This window comes from Nelusetta ayraudi, unplaced genomic scaffold (assembly GCF_046127955.1).
Source record: "Nelusetta ayraudi isolate G7.1 ecotype Tasmania unplaced genomic scaffold, CSIRO-AGI_Nayr_v1 ptg000083l, whole genome shotgun sequence".
Lineage (NCBI taxonomy): Eukaryota > Metazoa > Chordata > Actinopteri > Tetraodontiformes > Monacanthidae > Nelusetta > Nelusetta ayraudi.
The window spans coordinates 362,312-380,857 of record NW_027466133.1 but is presented as its reverse complement, the minus strand read 5'-3'; the positions used below and the strand labels follow the sequence as shown (position 1 = coordinate 380,857).

Here is an 18,546-nt window from a genome sequence, read left to right as displayed (position 1 = left end):
TAATCATAATTTTTGTGGGAGGTCTTGGAGATCGTGAAGGTTTTGGAGGTGTTGGAGGGGCTGAGAGAGAAGCGGGCAGCAGCGGCTGCAGAGGCGGCGGCGGCGGCCGTCTGTGTGTCTGGCAGGAGGTGCTGAGAGGTTTCCCTCCCCAGCTGCTGCTGCTGCTGCTGCTGCTGCTGCTGCTGCTGCTGCCGGCCGTGGATGCATTCCTGCTGCTGAGGGTGAGCAGAGCAGGAGGCAGCGGGCCGGCCGGGGGTGTGGGGGAGGTCAGCGGGGGGTCCCAGGCTCAGCATGCCCCAGGCGCTGAGCTCCTCCACGGCTCCCTGCGCTCCACTACCATGTGTAGATGGACAGTGACACAAGCTGCACCGCTCGCCCGCCGCCACCGCCGCCGCCAGCGTCGCTGCCACCAGCGCCGCTCCTCCTCCTCCCCCCTGCTGCCCCCCCTGCCGACCCCCCTGGCCCTGGTCCTGCTGCTGGTCCTGCTGGGACCCTCCTCCACCTCCTCCTCCTCGCCGCTCTCGGCCGGCGCCGGCTGCAGGAAGGACTGCGATGCGCCGCCACCGCCGGGGAGCCCGGCCTCGCTGCCCTCGCCGCCGCCACCTGCCCCACCGGCCACCTCCTCTTCCTCCTCCTCCTCCTCCTCTTCTGCCTCGGCCAGGTGGCCGCGGGCGGCCAACGCGTCCTCGGCCACGGTGGTGGGCCGCCACGTGCGCAGCAGCTACAACCATCTGCAGGGAGACGTGCGCAAGAGGAAGCTGCACTCCTTCAGGAACTTCTTCCTGCGCATCGACAAGAAGGGGAAAGTTAACGGCACCCAGAGCGAGGACGACCCGTACAGTAAGTCTGTCTGTCCGTCTGTCTGTCTGTCTGTCTGTAAGTCTTGGCTTCTTAACCTGGTTTAGTTTTATATTTTGTTTTGTCTCGTTTCGATAGCGACCGATTGTGTCGTCTTTAGCGGAATTTTTTCCTTCTTTTTTGCGCTTTAAATTAAAGGAGCGAGTGAGGAAGACAAGGAAAAAAAATGAGTTGAGCGAGACGCAGACTTGTTGGAGAGCAGAGGAAAAATCAGCGTCTTTCACCATGTGTGCAAAGAGGAAGATCTGCCAGAGCAAATTGCACACACACACACACACACACACACACACACACACACACGCATGCGAGCCCGCACACAGATAAAAAAATAAAATAAAAAAAAGCGAGACGATCCACTGGAAGCGATTAGGAACTGCCCACAGCAGGTTCCTCTCTTGAGGAGGATCTGACACACACACATGCACACACACACGCACACACACACACAGCCTGCAGGAGGATGACAAGTCCAGCAGCTCCAGCAGGCCGGGGTGGGAGGGTGCGAGGCGGGTGCGAGCTGGTCGGTGGTCACGTGTCGGCAGCGAGGTTCAGACCCGACAGCTTCCTTTCTCTTGCGTCGCCGCGGGAGACGCCGACACACGTCGCACCTCAGGTGCAGCACGGCAGAATTTTTGGCCAGTTTTTTTTCACCGCTTTATCTTTCAACGTCTTGCACAAAAGTTGAGAAGTTGAGATGCCACCGCCGCCGTCGCCGAGCCCCTCCGACGGCGCGCCGAGGGGCCTCAAGGCTTCCAATCAGCGGTGCCGTAAATACCTTTAAAAGACTTGTAACCGCTGTCATATTCATTTACGGCTGATCCGCAGCAGAGAAATCAGCTGTTATCGCCGCGGAGGCCTCGTCTTTATCTCCCAGTTAAAGACATCTGGAAGCCGTCCGAGTGCTCGGCTCCCTGCGGACACCTCGCGGCCACACAGCTCCACCTTCTACCTGGCCGGGGGGCGGAGGGTTGGGGGGGGGTCTGGTCCCCACCGGCGGCTCCGGGAATGAGGCGCTTGGCCTCCCAAAAAGAAAAAAAGAAAAGGGAAAGAGAAACCGGAGCGACCTCTGACCTCCGAGGAGGAGCCGAGTGACCTCGGCTGCAATATCTGTCGCAGCAGCGGTTTTTTTTTACGAACCTGATTTTTATCACTCGCGCAGTATCAAGCAGCACACGCCGCAGTGTTGTCGGCAGCCGGCTGGTCCGAGCCCCTACCACACACACACACACACACACGCACAAACACACACACACAAACACACGCAGGGAGCCCAGAGAGGCCAGTCCTGCACATGGCCTCCATATGGCAAAGCCCACTTTTATTAGGGCCAGGGCCAGTGTGAATGTGTGTGTGTGTACCACACCAGGCCTCTACCAGACATGGCTGAAGGAATTTCAATTAGCGGCTCTTCCTCCCTCCCCTCGCCGGCAGCTTTCTCTCTCTTTCTCACACACACACACACACACACACACACACTTTCATGTGCACACACATACACTCCGAGGCGTCACCCACTGTAACAGGTTGCGCGCCACCGTCCATCACTCTGAAAAAACGTCCAGGCTGAGAAACAGAAACACCTTTTGGAACAAAGAATCTCATCAATCTCTTCGTTTCTTTCACTTTTTTCGCCTCCTTCATCAAAGCAAGTACAGTTTTGTTTTTCTTTTTTGGGGGGGGGCATATTTTAGATTCACATACGATGCAGCTAAACTGTCCGTCACCAGTCCAGTCCCAGTAGATAGACTCCACCTCCGCCGGCAGCGTCAGCTCTGGTGCCTCTCCAGCAACAGATCTGACTTTCTTCTGCCGTTTCTTTTCTTAATAAAAAAATAAAAAAATAAAAAACAACAATCCCGGCTGAAAAGCATCACTAACATGAAGCAGCAGGGCGAAGCTCGTCTCCAACGCTGACATAAAAAAAAATAAAAAAAAGTTGTCCGTGCCGCAGAAACACAAGCGTGATTTATTTGACCGACTCGTTGTTTGAATTCCAGGCCAAACTTTAAAAAAAAAAGAAAAGAAAAGAAAAAAAAACATCTTGTCTAGTTCACGTCAAAACTGATCATAATTCTCTACATTCGTAGAGCCGACATTAGGGGGGGAAAGTCTGTGTGTGTGTGTGTGTGTGTGTGTGTGTGTGTGTGTGTGTGTGTGTGAATTTGTGTGTGTGTTGCTGCCAGTGTTCCAGAGGTCGGCTTGCAAATGAGCCTCATTAGACGAGATGATTGGATGGATGTCAAAGGTGAGGAAGAGGTTCGAGCTCAGAGGTGGGCAAACTTTCTGACTGGTTGAGCCACAGTGGGTTCTGAAATGCTAAAGAGGGGGCCGGAGCAGCAGCAGATGGACGGAGTGTTTTGGTGACCCACCTCACAGGAGAGAAAAATATATCATGGGATGTGTAGAAAACCTGTGCTTGAATGTCAATTTAAAATGAACAAACGACTCTTTAAATGCTGAAAAAATGGATGAAATTCAGCTATTTTATGACTTACTTGCTATTACAATAATTTCTTCAAGTTCGACGGGCCAGATTAAAAAGCCTAACAGGCCACATGTGGCCCCCGCGCCGTAGTTTGCCCACGCCTGTCCAATAATCTGGTTGCAGCCGGCAGGTGGCGCTCTCAGGCTTCTTGGCCACAAGGTGGGCGGAGCTTCCTACCCGGTTGGAAAAAAAAAAAGCCGCCACATTCACTTAATCGCCAGCGCTAAATCAGCAAAGGCACCACGTGAATTGATAACCACCGACGTTCTCCTGGTCCGAGGTAATTACACAGCGCCGCCCGGCTCGCCTGCTTCAACCTCTGACCCCCCCCCAGTCAGGAAGCCAGGGGTCAGCACTGCTCACGGCGTTTGGTGAACACCCGGTGGTTCGGCAGGGGGAAAAAAAAGCTTAGTAAAGTTTTTACACCCAAAAAAAAAAAGAAAAAGAATATTCACGACAGCGCTCTCAGCTTTCGGCTAAAACTAGCGCAACGTTCCGCACGTTCCACCCAAGCACACAGGCAGGGTGTCTGTGCCCCTTTGTGACATCACAAAGGCCCAACCCATCCGAGCGCACGCTCGAAACAAACCTCGGCAACTCCAGGAATCAGTTGAGCATCAGCCCCAGCTCTGCCCCCCCCCCCCCGCCTGCCATTCTGTCCCGGAGCCTCCTCACTAGGCTCCGCCTCCCTCTGGGCCCTCACGCGCGGTTTGCGGGGATTCTCATGGGAAAAGGTAACAGTGTGGCCCATAACAAAGAGTTATGAGGAGTTGCTGGACGCGGCGGTAGAATCCACTCTGACAACTTCATGGACTCTCTCGCTCCCCCGTAAATAACATCACGGCGGCGGCTGGAAACTCCGGAAGGGAAACTACTGGAGCTGCCAGGACCGACGTCTACGGTGCGGCAACAGTAAAATGTACACAACCTGCAAGCCTCCACCTGTCAAACAGGAAACAAACAGGAAGAGCTGCAGACTTAATGTTTGTTTTGAGTTGTTTTTTTGTTTTTTTACAACAACTTCTGAAAACAGCGGGCTAACTGACGACTCATCGATTTGCGAGGAGTCGGAAGAAAACACTCCCGGGTACGAGGCTGCGAAAGGTGGAAGAAGCTGCTAAAACTTCCAACACTTTGACCAGGTTCTCAGGCCTCAGTTGTTCAGTCAGCCAGGCTGAGAGGTGGGGGGAGCGTGAGGAGCCATATCGAAGTGACCTTTGACCCCCCGGGGTTACCAGTGGAGCAGGGGTTGAAGCGTTTTTGACCTCGTTTTTTTTTTTGTCACTTTTCTTAGCAGTCGTTGGGGACAGTTCTGAGAAGCTCTGGTTGGGGGGGGGGGGGCGCTGGTCCACAACAATTAACCAGACTCTCAGCAACATGACTTCATCGCCGTCACAGCCGTACAGTTTACTGGTGTCGGGATCGGGGAGGAAGGGGGGAGCGTGCACGCCACACACGTGCACGCACATCTGGCGGCCCTCGGCAAGCGCGCAGACTTTTTAACAAGACCGCAGAGTTCATGCTATAAATATGTAGCGGCGGCTTTCAGCGCGGAATAAAGGCGAAACATGCGGCTCGCTCGGCTCGGGCTCGAGCCGCTAAGGCAGCCAATCGGTGCAGCCGGCGGTGGATGGAGCGGTGGGCGGCAGGGGGCGGAGGAAGGGGGCTACCAGCATGGTTTACAGTTAAATGCTCCATTGAAGCTCTTTCGCTCGCTGCCATCCAGCGCTTTAAAGGACCTGTGAGACGATTCAGCAGCACCTAGTGGCGTGACGGCAAAGGTGGTTTGGCCCAAATCTTTTCATAGCACATTCATGCATTCACCATCTAATTTTACACCAATGACACGACAGCTGCTCCATACTGGGACGGCAATGTCTCTGTTGGTCTGAGTGCAGGTGAGCTGGGAGGACTGGTGGGCAGGTTAGGTGATGATGCAGTGGGCGGAGCTTCAGTAGCATCTGTGACGGAACAACAGGGGGCAGCAGCAGCAGCAGCAGCCATGAAGAGTAGACACCACATGGTCAGATACTCAGCACCTCCAGCGGGCTAATGCACACACACACACACACACACACACACACACACACACACACACACACACACACACACACACACACACACACACACAGCTCTTAATGGAGTCATCAAAGGTAAAGCTGGGAGTCGAGTCCAGAGAAGCATCTGGACAACCTGGTCGTTTGAACAGAGCTGCCAGGAATGCTGGTTAATTACCAAATGTGTTTGTGTGTGTGTGTGTGTGTGTGTGTGTGTGTGTGTGTGTGTGTGTGTGTGTGTGTGTGTGTGCGTGTGTGTGTGTGTGTGTGTTGTGGAGTTGTTGTTGTTGAGTACAGACAAAAAGAAAGTAGAGAAGACAGAGATTTTTTTGGTGGGACGCATGCGACAGATGAATCAATACATACTCGCTAGAATTTATGTACCGCCAGCTGTGATGTTTCCTGACGGTTCCAGCTTTGGTGGAGGCGCTGGTGGTGCCGGCGAGCTCAACCGCGAATGAAAAATGTGTGAAAGACGAGATGTGATCAAATTGTGACGCAATTTTTTCATGTGTGTATATGTATATATATATATATATATGTATATATATATATATACACACACATATATACACATATATATATGCAGCGCAATCTGGATGCAGGTTTGGTATTCTTCCACCCGGCAACGGCGATGGGAAATTGAAGAGGTCAAACAGAAGAAGAAGAACAGCTTTCAAATGTAAAATAATTTGTGTCAAACAGGTTCAAACGCGTCCCGACTGATTCAAACACACACAGGCTGAACTCTTGTTCTTTATCTCCCAAACGTCACCTTGATGTGGCCGCTGGGAGACAGGGCTGACGCACTCGTCGACCACATCAGCGCTAACCGCTGCCGCAGCCGCCGCCTTTCACGACGACTCACGGCAGTCTACTGTGGGAAGGAAGTGGTTTTATGTCAGATTCACTATTTTGATTTTATTATTTTTTTTATCAATTATTATTTATCTTTTTTCCCCCTCTAAATTTCTTCTGCGTCTATGACTTTTTGCTGTCGTAATTTCAGGCTACAGACAAACTAGTTTTCTGCAGGAAGGCTGGAGTTGTTGGAAACTCGAAAATTTTAAAAAGAAAAAAACATCAACAACACAAAAATAATAAACAAATGACACCATATTTCGCTTTTAGGGCCTCAAAACAAAAGAAAAAGCATATTGAATGGAAGTTCCACACCTGACATATTCATTCAATAAATTGATTGAAGATGCCTCTATTAGCTCCGCCCTCCAAAATATACTTATCGGAAGAAAAAAAAAGAAGCAGCAGCGGCAGCTCGATAATTTCCCAGAAATCTCTGGGATGAGGAGTGGAAACGCTCTCGATCTCCGGGATCAGCTGGAGACCCCGGAGGGGTCAGAGGTCAACGGGATGTCTGCTAGCGTGTCAGTGCGTACGCGTGCGTTTAGAAAAAGGAAACAAAACACCAAAACCTCGACCGTAAACTGAGAGAAGAAGAGAGGCAGTGAGAGAATCTGGAGAGGAAAAAAACCTCCAAACATTCGAAGAATTTATTGCTGGTACTGCTGGTATTTTTGTCGTTTTTCGCCCGAACTAGTTTCTATGCAGCGGATTTGCTGCTAAGCCTGAGAAAGTCGCACTAAGCAGCCTCAAGAGTGAAACCAATCAGCACTTTTTTCTTTTTCTTTTTTTACTTTCAGTCAGCCGTTTATTTGCACTCAGAGCGTTTTTTTCGAGATTTGGTTTTAACTGGCAGAGACCCACTTTGTTGGATTTTTTTCTCCGCTCCCTCCAAATGAAGGTGTGGCGTTGCTTCATTGCAAACAGGTGTCGGCTGTTAACGCAGCTTGACGGACCCTGATCGCGGCTCACCTCACCTCGCCGCCCACCCGCCCGCTTTCTATTTACGCTTTTGTTGTGTTGCGTCATGAAAGTTCTGTGTTGTTATGTTTTGTTCTGTTTTCCTCCAGCGGTTGAGAACAGAATTCCCTGATTCCAAAGCTGGGATGAAGTCCGGTGGAGGGAGGAGGAGGGTGTGTGTGTTGTGTGTTGTGTGTGCGTGTTTTACAGGCTCAGGTCCTGTTTCCCTCCATAAAAAAAAAAAAAACTGCGCTGTTGCAATCGAAAGCCTTTTGTTGCAGACTCGGCCTTTCAAGTCGCGAGCAGACGGGCGGCTTCTGGTAACTGGGGCCATAAAAGAGGCCTGCGCTCGCTTTGGAGGCTTTTTTTTTTTCCTTTTCTCGACAAACCACATCAAACAGTCGGTGGTGAGGGGAGGGTGAGGAGGTGGAGGTGGGGTTTGAACAGGTGGACGGGACTTTAGCGCCACAGCGATAGAGATTTTATTTTGACAGATCACGGCCTTGAAATGTCAGCTGTGTGTGTGTGAGTGTGTGTGTGTGTGTGTGTTGTGTGTAAGTCGGGGGTGGGGGGTCTCAAGGCGTTGACAAAATAAGCAATCAGAGAAGCGTCCAACAGCGTTCATCAGCAGATGAATATCTTGAGTGACACTTTGCAATCCATTCCAAATACAGAATCGAAAAAATTCTTCCAAATTTGGTTTCACCTGCACGGGTAAAACCGTCCCATCTGTGCAAACAAGTGAATTTTTAAACTGAATCACATTTTTTTTTTTCCTTCTTACCTGATCTCCACTCTGGAAGTGGCGTGCAGGAGGAACCTCGGGGAGAAGTGGGACAGGACCACCAATTGCAACCATCGCCAAGCTACTTGCGGACAGGGACACAAACAGATCTCGGAGCAGATCAGGGGGATGTGGCCTTCACGCTATGTTCTGTTTAATGTCTGGATGAACACTGGAGGGAATTTTAATTCGCGTCTGCCCCAATTTAAACCCAAAGACACAAGTGGCCAAACGTGCATGTGACTAAGTAGCAGCTTGCAAACTCATAATTTGACGCAATACTGCCCAAAATCTCGAAAATCACACACACACACACGTCCGGAGGAAGAGCAAATTCTCCAATGGCCGAACGGTTGGCGGTTAAAAATACCGCTCAGATTTTTCAAAATGACTCTGGATGTGTCACTGACACTTCCTGCCGACCAGGCCCCCACTTCCTGGCGGCCCCTGTGGCTAATCCTCTCAAGCCGCTGGTAGTTTTATGGCTGAGTGTAACTGGCGGTGGGACGGGGAAGAAAGGGCCCGACGACCACATCTTAAACCGCTAATTGGTTCAGGCTTGAAAACCGATACGGACGTCTTGACCCCTCGCCAGCCTGGCAGCCGCAGAACCAGAGTGCCTGCTGAAGCTGCTGCTGCTGCTGCCGCCTGCTGAAGCTGCTGCTGCAGCTCCCCTGGTCAGAAAAACAAACAGGAGGTCGGAGAAATGTTTTTTCCTGGCTTTGCACCTCGGTCCCAGAGCATCAGGCCGCGAGCCAAGCGGGGCCAGAGGCTGCTCTGCCTGTCACACAGTCCGGAAAGAAAAAAAACCCAAAAAACGGAGACGGAGGCCAGACTGGGGTTCCGTTGTTCCGAGGGAAGCAAGGGACGAGCCGCCCCGCGGCTGCCGCCGTCATTTGCCGAAATGAAAGGGGAACCAATTAGAAGTGGTAAACCTCCTACTTCAAAATGCACTTTTTTCCGACCATTTAAAGCAACGCTGAGTTGACCCAGGGAGCCGGCAGCCGTTGGGAATCCAACGGCGTATTTACCGAAGCAAATTGGGACGGCGAGCTGCGACCGGTCGGGGCAGCTGAGAAAGAGCGGCACTGTGCAGACGCTCCGCTGATGCTTTGGATAGTCGAGCGCTTTGAAAAATATCGAGAACTGGCAGCTGGGGCTGGAAAGATTTTCTTCCTTCTTCTCCTTCTTCTACTACTACTACTACTACTTCCCGACCAACGCTGACAAGCCCGTGGCGCTGCTGGCTTGTTTAGTGGAGACGGCAAATAGTCTGCTGGCAGATCGGAGACGCCGCCTTTGAAGCGACAACTTGCGGTGATATATCTTGATGTCCGCTGGAGGAGGACGAGGGGGGAAATTGAAATAAAAAAATCTGCCTTGGCTTTACAGAGGGGGATTATTCCTTCTTCATGGCCGTCTGTCTCGGCTTAGCGAACGATCTCGAGGCCTTTTCATCCCGTCAGATCGTTGACAGCATCTCCTGCTAATATCTCAATCTGCAACTACGACTTATTGCTGATGATCATCTACAGTTTTATTTATTTATTTAATTGCTTATTTCTTTTGATGATGCTTTTATAGATGCTTTCTTGATTTATTTCCCTGTACGTGGGTGTTTCGCGCAATGACCCTTTCAGGACGAGGGATGAGGGTGCCAACAGTTACTACAGTTATTACAGTTTCAATAGTTGATACTGTTTTCCGTTGTCACTTCCTGGTTTCGTAACGTCACGGTTCAAACCGTCGATTCAATTTCTCCTGATTTGTCACTTTTCAACACTGGTTCTGCTCGTACTGGTGTTGGGAGACACGCGGTGGCAGGACGGATATTTCTTCAGACGGTTCTTTTGCTTTTGTGCTTTTTGTGGTCGTTGCTATTTGAAGAGCTGAGTGGTTTGACCATGTTGTCTCTGCCTCCGCAGGTATTTTGGAGATCAAGTCGGTGGACGTGGGGGTGGTGGCCATCAGGAGCCTCAGCAGCAACTTCTACCTGGCCATCAGCTGGAAGGGGGAGGTGTACGGATCGGTGAGTGTCCACCAACCGCGCGCACACACACGCACACACACACACACACACACTTGAAAAGAATCCAACCAACCAAGAGGAACTGGTGGTGGTTGAATCTATTGCGGCTGCTGGCAGACGTCATGGGGGTCGTCGCTGCAGAATCAGCAGTGCGAGTTGGTGTGAGAGCTCCCCTGTCTCTTCGGCCCCATTCACAACCAGGAAACACAATCCGTCATTCTGCTCCGCTCCCTTAGGGGGCAGCGGCCCTTGTTCCCCTCACTTTTTCTTCTTACCTTGAAAGACCCGACTTTCAGATGAAATGACACCCGGTAACCAAGACAGAGGCTCATTCTGCCGCCGCCTCTGCGGCCCGAAACCAAATTCCCATGACGTCTTTGGCCCGGCGCAACACAAGACGCGGCAGCACGGTGGTGACGGCGACGATGAGGGGGGGCCAGAGCATCAGGTTACGTTCTGTGCAACCTTCACAGTGGCGTCTTTATCCGGAGGCGATCGAATGAGAGGTTGTTTCATTGTGCTGCCGGATTAAGACATCAAAACAAAACTTAGCAGTAGCCTCGGGCTTTTTGTACCAACTAAACTGTTTGGAATTCTCAAAGAGGGCCAGCAAAGAGCGCAGGGTTCAGTCATCAGTTGGCTCCAGAAAGAAAAATATGTATTTAACAATTAAAAAAAAAAAAAAAAAAAAAAAAAAAGGGATCAAAAGGGAAAGAGAGGGATTGACTTCCATAGTGAAATGGAATCGACAGAAAGTTTTTTGGAATTATAATCTATTGAGACAGCTTCTTCAAAAAGTTTGTCTTTCCACTCACTTTTAAACCCCCCCCCCCCCCCACACACACACACACACACAAACACACACACACACACACACACACACACACACACACACACACACTTTGGTGGTATGCTAGAAAGTTTCATTGTGTCTGTAAAATATTCTCATTTTGCTTCAGGAACATTCAGTTTATCTTCTGGAACCAATTTTAGCAGCTGTAGTGTGTGTTTGCGAGTGTGTGTGTGTTGGCATCCAGTTAACTGGCTGTTCAGTTCAGTTCAGTTCGTGTTCGCCTTAAGCGCTAGGCCTCTTCCAGTAAACTGACACACGTTCCTCCCAATTCCTCCCAGTGATCCGGCAGCTGAACGGCGCTTACAAACAGGGCTGCATCACAACGTCGGGTCAAACATCGTAAAACATGCTGATATGAGCAAACGTATACTTTCAGTTTGAAGAAAGAAATATTTAACGGTAAAAGAAGCAGAAGAGAAAAGTTGTTTTTGTCAGTCTGGTAGTTTTCTATGTTTAGGAAAAGAAATAAATGATGGAATTTATGGGACATTATGGAAAGAAGAGAAATGGTTTTGACTGGGGACGAGGTCGAGGCCGGAGAGGAGGACCAACCAATCAGAAGTGAAGCTCCGCCCACAGGCCACTTGGGTTAATCTTCATCCCCCCCCCCCCCCTTCTATCTCCCCCGCAGCGGGACTACGGTCCGGACTGCCGGCTGATCGAGCGCATCGAGGAGAACAAGTACAACACCTATGCGTCGGCCGTGTGGCGCCACAAGAACAAACACATGTTCATCGGGATGACGGCCAACGGCAAGATCATCAACGCCAAGAAGGGCCGGCGGAGGAACATCAACTGCCACTTCCTGCCGCTGATGGTGCAGCCGCGGTGATTGGACGACGGCGGTGATGATGACTGAGGGGGCGGCGGCAGGATTTTTTTTCAGGGTCCGACCGGGACAATGCACTGACGGAGGGGCGGGGACAAGAAAAAAAAAGAAAACACGAGGGATGAGCTGCGGACGTTCTACGGAGTCGCGCTGGACAAAATTTCTATTTTTAAAAAGAAAGAAATAAGATATATTGCTATACAATGTATATATTATTTTCAGTCTTAAGTTATCGAGTACACGGGCACGGTTGAAAATATGAAAAGAACCTCTGTGCCAAAAAAAAGGAAAAAAGAGAAAAGGTGATCAGCAAACACGCACGTCTAGTTTGTATATGTGAAGCGCCAGACGGGAGACGACGAGACAAAACAAGAAGAAGAAGCGAGAAGAGAAAAATAATCAACGTCACAACAGAGCAACACAACAGCGAGTCAAACACCAACCTGTTCTGTCAAGACTGTCCCTTTAAAATTATTTATTGTGTAATATTTAACAAAACCAACAAAAAGCAAAAAAAAGGCAAAGCTTTTGCCTTTTTTTTTTTTTTTTTTTTTTTTTTACCATTTATGCTTCTCTTTTTGAATACTAATCATTTAAACCTGAATAAATATTAAGTTGTTTAAGCCGTTTGACTGCACTTGAATCTTTTCCAATATTCTTCGAAAGTTTCTTAGACGATTTGAAAGAGTTTTCTCTGAGGAACATCAGTAAAGTAGCTTCAGTCAGTTGTAGGACAGGGATTTATTCATTTGTTTTCAATGAGAGTAGCGTCCCAGCCCGTTAATCCACCAGGGAGGCTGTTGAGACTGAAATATTAGGACAAGCTGATAAAAAGCCGTCTACCGGAGCTCAGCATGCCGGAGGAGTAAGATTTTTGGACTTGGAACGGCCGTGCTTTAATCTTTAAAACAAACAAATCCTCTTTGCGTCTCTGGATACTGGAAAAATTTTTTTTTAGAAAAAGCTAACACGCAAACAGCGAGTTGGATTTTCTTCCTCGGAAAAGAACGCCGTCACATGTGGACGCTGCGGACGAAAAAAAAAAAAACACTTTCTTCATCGGCGTGGGCACTGAAGCGTGTGACAACAGTAAGGGGCGGTTCAGTCAAGGGCACCGCCCCTCTCGGGACCCCCGACCTGGGGGTCTGCGACGGGAGTTGGGGGTTGGACGAGCAAAGAGAGAGAATCCCAGGCGAAGCGTCCGCCGCGACGAGCTCCTGAATAAACCTTACATGGCCAAACACGGGCCGCCGCTGCCGCCGGGGCGTAAACACTGTCGCTTTAAGTGACAACAACAAAGACGAAACAGGCGTCAGAAACGTCCAACACACACAGAGAAAGAGAGAGAGAGAGAGTGAGAGAGAGAGAGAGAGAGAGAGAGAGAGAGAGAGGTGTGTGGCAGAGCAGCTGGGGGAACGCCGCCTCCTTGACCCCTGCTGTCTGAAAGCGGCTGCAGCGCCCCCTGGGACGGAGAGACACATGGCGCGGGGCATATGGTGTAACATAAATATCACTCTCTTGTTTATCACCTGACTTTAATTAACTATGATGTCATGTTTTCTCTTTATTCTTCCCATGCCTGCCCTCGACTCCACTTAACCCTCCCCCTCCCCTCCTCTGACATCTCCTCCTCTCAACCCCCCCCCCCCAACCACCACAATTCTTTTTGTGTGTGTGTCATTTTGTCACACAAAAAAAAAAAGACAAACTCGCACTGGGCTGCTTAAATCTGCTGGATCCGTCAAATCCATCACCGCCATCTGTTTTCGGAGTTCATTTCCGAGTAGCGGCCTGCCCGGCTTGGACAGCCGGAGCGACTCGGCCCGTCCCGCTGAGTTTATTACAAAAAGGTCCGAGATCCTGGGATTTTCTCCCCGCCTCCGCCGCCTCTTGAGGAGCAGGAATCCTCGGTGCCCGGCCCTCGTGTCAAACTGTGAGTAAGTATGATGCATCGGGGGGGAGATTCAAGTTTCCTTTCATCCTCCCGGGGCATCCAGGCTTTTGTTTATATGATTACTTGGGTGTTCTGTAAACGACATATCAAGTACAATTACTCTGAAATGTGTTCAAGACACTGATACTCCTCCCCCTCCTCCTCCTTTTCCTTCTCCCTCTCCCTCGTAACGTTCAAGGGCTGCCTCTCCTAAAGGCAACGTGTCTTTATTATTTGCCGGGACATGTGCAAAGAGGCGTTCAGGTGCGGGAATCCGGGCCGCTTGCTCCGTCCCACCGACAAAGTGTTATTGTGACTTTATGCAGACTTAATGTGCTCCTCACTGACAGCTCCCTCACATCAGGAACGTCGATCCGAGGCAGACGTGTCCGACATGACCCCGGTGACATCTCAATCTCCAGCCGGTCCAAGCGGGCTGAGCCGAGCCGAGCCGAGCCGAGCCGTAACACACTTTCCAAAAACAGTTTTCCCTTAATGTTCCATTTTGTGTGTATGCGTGTGTGTTTGTTGTGCCGGAGAGTGTGTTTGCTCAGTGTTTGGTTTGTGGAGGCATGCGGCGAGGCTCAGTATGCGGTTTCTGTTTTGACTGCGCCGGGATCTATCGGAGCTGTGTCGGACCGGCGGTGAAACGCACACCGGCCGGCTTCACACGTTCGCAGCTCCTCTGTTTGCTCAGTGAGTCTTGTGGCGGCCGCGGGTGCGACCGCAGCGGCGGCAGCTGTGAATATTTTAACTTCCCGGGGAGAGTCGGGGGGGGGGGGAGTGGGAGTGGGAGTGCGGGTGCAAGAATCTGAATCATTTTTTTTCCCTATAGGAAAGATGGAGAAGTGAAAGTATGAAAGAGGATTAGGGCCACAAGAAGAGAAAAAAAATACAGGATGGAGATTTTTAAGTTTTAATTTCGGGTTTTAAGTTGAAATTTCATGAATAAAGTCAACATAAAAAAGACGAAATTTCACAAATAAAGTCGACGCAAAAAAGTGAAAATTTTGCCAGACATTACCGAAGTCAAGGACCCAATGCGCTCTGGCACATGGATGGCTACGACAAACTAAAGCCGTAAGGCAAAACCTTACCTTACATGATATTATGTGGATGGAGGCCTACAAAACTAGTAACAATCCAAAAGTGATTGCAGAGAATTTAACAGTAAACTGCTGAAAGCAGGCGAAAATGGAAGTATTCCACTAGAGCCTTTCGACTTGATTCTCCACATTTTGACTTACTTCACGTTGCAAAATTTAGATTTGACTGACAAAATTTCATCTTTTTTAAGTCAACTTTATTATTGAAATTCCGACTTGGTTCTCAAAATTTCAACTTCATTTCTTTCCCTTCTTGTGACCTTCATCCTCTTCCGTATCAAGCCGAGACCCCCTCCCCTCCACCCCGACCAAAAAGAAGTCCTCAGTCTTTGTCCTTGTATCCGAACACTGAGTCAAATTAGCCATTTCTCCTTTAAAAAAAAACCCATCCCTTTCATGATTCCTTATGTAACTGACGCAAACCCTCCTCCCCCCTGCCTCCCCTCCTCACCCCGTTCTGTCCTGGGGGGTTGGGGGGGTCTCGCCTGGTACCTGGAGCAAGAGGCCTCGGCTCCATCGTCACATCTCCAGAGGGCTTCGGGTTTCCTGCAACAGGTGGCTCAAACATTTGCCTTGGCCTGCGCTGAGGTGAGGCCTCTGTTCACCAGCAGTGGAGGGGTCCAGCTGGGGGAGGAGGGGTCAGGGGCAGGGAGGCTTGAGGCAGGGGGGGGGCGAGCCCCTCTGACAGGACTCCTCCAGCGCGAGGTCAATTAAGCGGCCGTCCGATTCGTCTGAACGCTCTTTCGCTGCGCGCAGATAAACGGGGGAGGGGGAAGGAGGAGGAGGAGGAGGGGAGGGAATGTAAACAGAGATTCCGCCTCTAATGTTTCACTCCAGGTTTTCATAAACCTATGAAACGTTTCCCAGAGCCGCAGCCAAAACCCCAAATTTAGTCTCCCCGCCGGCCTGACCGTCGGAGGAGCCGCTCCTCGTCGGCTCGGCCGCTCACCTCGCTCCTGCCCCCACACCGCCAATCGCTCCCCCTCTGGAGGAACACGCCTGCAAGTCTAAATTAAAACATATTTGTTGTTTTCCTTGGCCTCCCCGTCCTCTGGCTGGGCTGGCGTGACTCGGCCTGCTGGAGCCCAGCTCGCTGTATTAGAGGCGGAGTGGCTGGCCGGCTGACAGCAGAGTCAACAGGCAGGCAGGCATCAGAGCCTGACGAGGGATCGAATCAAGACTCATTTACTGAGTGTCTGTGTGCACAGAACCACGGGAGATCCAGGCCCGGCCGCTGCTTTGACTTCGCAAGTGAATTGAATGTTTGGATGAAGAAAAGCTAATTCATTCTAATCTGAGAGATTTGCAGTTGAATCCAGACAGCACTAATTAGACAAAAAACAACTTTGATCATTTTCTAAATCTCCGTATTTCCTTCATATTTTTGCCTTCTGTTGCAGAGTCATGTGAATTCTCATGTTGTCATGTTGTCTGGCCTTCATCGTTATTTTTTAAACGACTAAAAGACCAAAACTGAAAAATCTACAATAGAGAGATTTGCTATGAATCGCATGTCAGGTCACAGTCGTCCTGTCAGCCGTTTTAAAGCCCTTTATTTTTGTATTGCGTTCTATGGGTAAAAATGCTTTTCGGGCCCATGGAATTTTTTTGCTGAAGTACCTCGAGTGGCCACTGGGAAAAATCGGCACACCGCCATATTGCCAATCCGGTATCCAGTTCTTATAATACATGCATGGTCCTGCTCCTCCCACCCCTCGAACCCCCAAAACTTCCTAACTTTCTTCAGGCTCTTCGCCAGACGGACGTGTGCAATAAATCCTGAAACTGTTTGGAAAAACTCAGCAAATTAAAGTCAGAACCGGGACGCGGAGCTCTGGGCCCCGGCGTGAAGGTGTTTGCAGGAGAGATCAGAGCCGTCGTCTTGACCTTCGCCATCACGCGGAGTTCCGACAAGGTCGACGGCGCCTGCGGAGCCGTCTCTGCTCTTCATCAGCCTACACGTGCACAACGATCAAACCCACAAACACTCTCAGCCGACTGACTGTCTTCAGCAATCAAGTGGAGCGACTGACCGACGACTCACCGGCAACTTATTATCAAAGACATAAGAGGATGCGGTGCCAGTAGGGGGCGCCCTGGAAATTTTTTTAAACCGCTGGTTGCAGCTCCGACTGGTCACACTGGATTTAAGAAGTCGCATTAACCCTTGTATGAGTGAAAATCAGCACAGATTAAAAAAAATTAAATGAAATTCCTGCCGCAGCGCAAGAGAACCGTGCTTTGATTCCCACATTGTGACCCGGAAAAACCAAGAAAATAAAGCAAACAGGAATTTCTCCGTTGAGAGATGAATGATAAGGGAAGGCAGGACGCCGAGTCGCACTTAATACAGTTAAATGAAAAGGTCCCGCGGGCCGATGCAGAACACATGTTGGCTCCATGTGGACGCAACAAGCAGCAGCGAGGATAACAACGACAAAACACGTTTAACGGCTTTTAATTTTTCTCTGTCCAGCTTTCGGAGCCCCCGAGGTTGTATGAAACACAATTATTGTGCGTTATTTACACAGCTTGAACCCCTTAATCGAAGACATGTGAGAGGGCTCGCTGTAATAGTAGTCACAATAATGAGGTTTTTATTTTTTTCTTCAATTTTAGCTAATGAGCAAAATGTCAAGAGGGGAGGAAACATCGTTAGTCATTGTTAGATTAGCGTAGAAGCTATCAATCATAGCTGGCGTTTGTCTGGAGAGCAGCGCGAAAGGTCTTGATTGACAGGCGACAGATGGCGACGGGTGGGTGCGGACTCCACGCCCTCCGGGTTGGTCGGGTTTCAGATGATGTCACTGGCAGCTGGTAGGCGGGGTTTCGGAGACGGAGACTCCAGGTGTGAGAGCTCTCCAGGTTGGAGGACTTTAACTGAGTCATCTTCAGGATGGGCTTGGACAAGACCTGCCCAGTTTGAGCGAGGACGGCAGTGGACGGGCGGGCAGGCAGGCAGCTGCGGTGGTGGGCGGAGCCTCCAGGCGGCCCCTCCCCCACCTCTTCCCCTTCCCCCCTCAGGTCAGGTGCAGATCCAGAAGTCTGCGGTGGCTGCAGCTGCAGGGGCCTCCAGCGGTTTGCAGCTGCTGCATTTGGCGGGAAGTCTCGTTTCGCTGCAGCCAGTTAACCCCGCCTTTAAAGGGGCAGCCACCCCCCCGCCCCCTTCCCTCCTCACCCCCCGCCTTCCTGTGAAGGATGTCCAGCGATTTAATAAAGAGCCCTTAAATGTTCCGCAGCCGCTGGGTAACAACCGAAAGAGACGAAGGAAAGAGATTTTTCAATTTCCTTATCGCTGTTTCTCTCCAGTTACAGTCTGTCTGTGTGTGTGTGTGTGTGTGTGTGTGTGTGTGTGTGTGTGTGTGCCTTTGTGACGACCTAAATGTGTTTCCAACCAACAAACTGAAGACATTTTGGCCTTTTTCCACTTTTCCCAAAACCTTTCCAGTCAAATTTGGAGGTTCAGAGGGAAGCAGTGTGTTGCTCATATTGCAGCAAACACTGTGCACCACCACCACCCTAACGACAACAACTACAACAACAACAACAGCAACAACAGCAGCAGCAGCAGCAACGGGCGGCCCTCTGGTCATGCTTGTGGCCACGCCCCCCCCGGCCAGGCATCTAATAGCGACTCTGACCTCTTCCTATTTTCCCGCCAGCTGCTCCACACAGAAACAGGTGCAACCAAAATCTGAAATTGTTGCCGATCCTTTCCTGCTGTTTCTATATTTAAAATCGTGCACAGTGTATTTCTGTGTACAAAGAATGTCGCCCTGGGGCGTCAGAGA

At 50.4% G+C, this 18,546-nt stretch overlaps 1 protein-coding gene across 1 annotated transcript; it reads left to right on the top strand.

Annotated features, from left to right (window-relative positions):
• Nucleotides 1-210: 210 nt before the first annotated feature.
• On the top strand, nucleotides 211-12,339 carry LOC142900585 (fibroblast growth factor 10-like). Its single transcript, XM_076044963.1, has 3 exons — nucleotides 211-840; nucleotides 9,931-10,034; nucleotides 11,519-12,339. Exons 1-3 carry the CDS (start codon nucleotides 339-341, stop codon nucleotides 11,717-11,719), a joined length of 807 nt encoding a protein of 268 aa, XP_075901078.1. The 5' UTR covers nucleotides 211-338; the 3' UTR covers nucleotides 11,720-12,339.
• Nucleotides 12,340-18,546: the final 6,207 nt, after the last annotated feature.

Coding starts and splice junctions, on each gene's coding strand:
- LOC142900585 (XM_076044963.1), top strand. CDS start 339: ATGTGTAGATGGACAGTGACACAAGCTGCACCGCTCGCCCGCCGCCAC. Junction 841..9,930: donor GAGCGAGGACGACCCGTACA/GTAAGTCTGTCT, acceptor CTGCCTCCGCAG/GTATTTTGGAGATCAAGTCG. Junction 10,035..11,518: donor AGGGGGAGGTGTACGGATCG/GTGAGTGTCCAC, acceptor TCTCCCCCGCAG/CGGGACTACGGTCCGGACTG.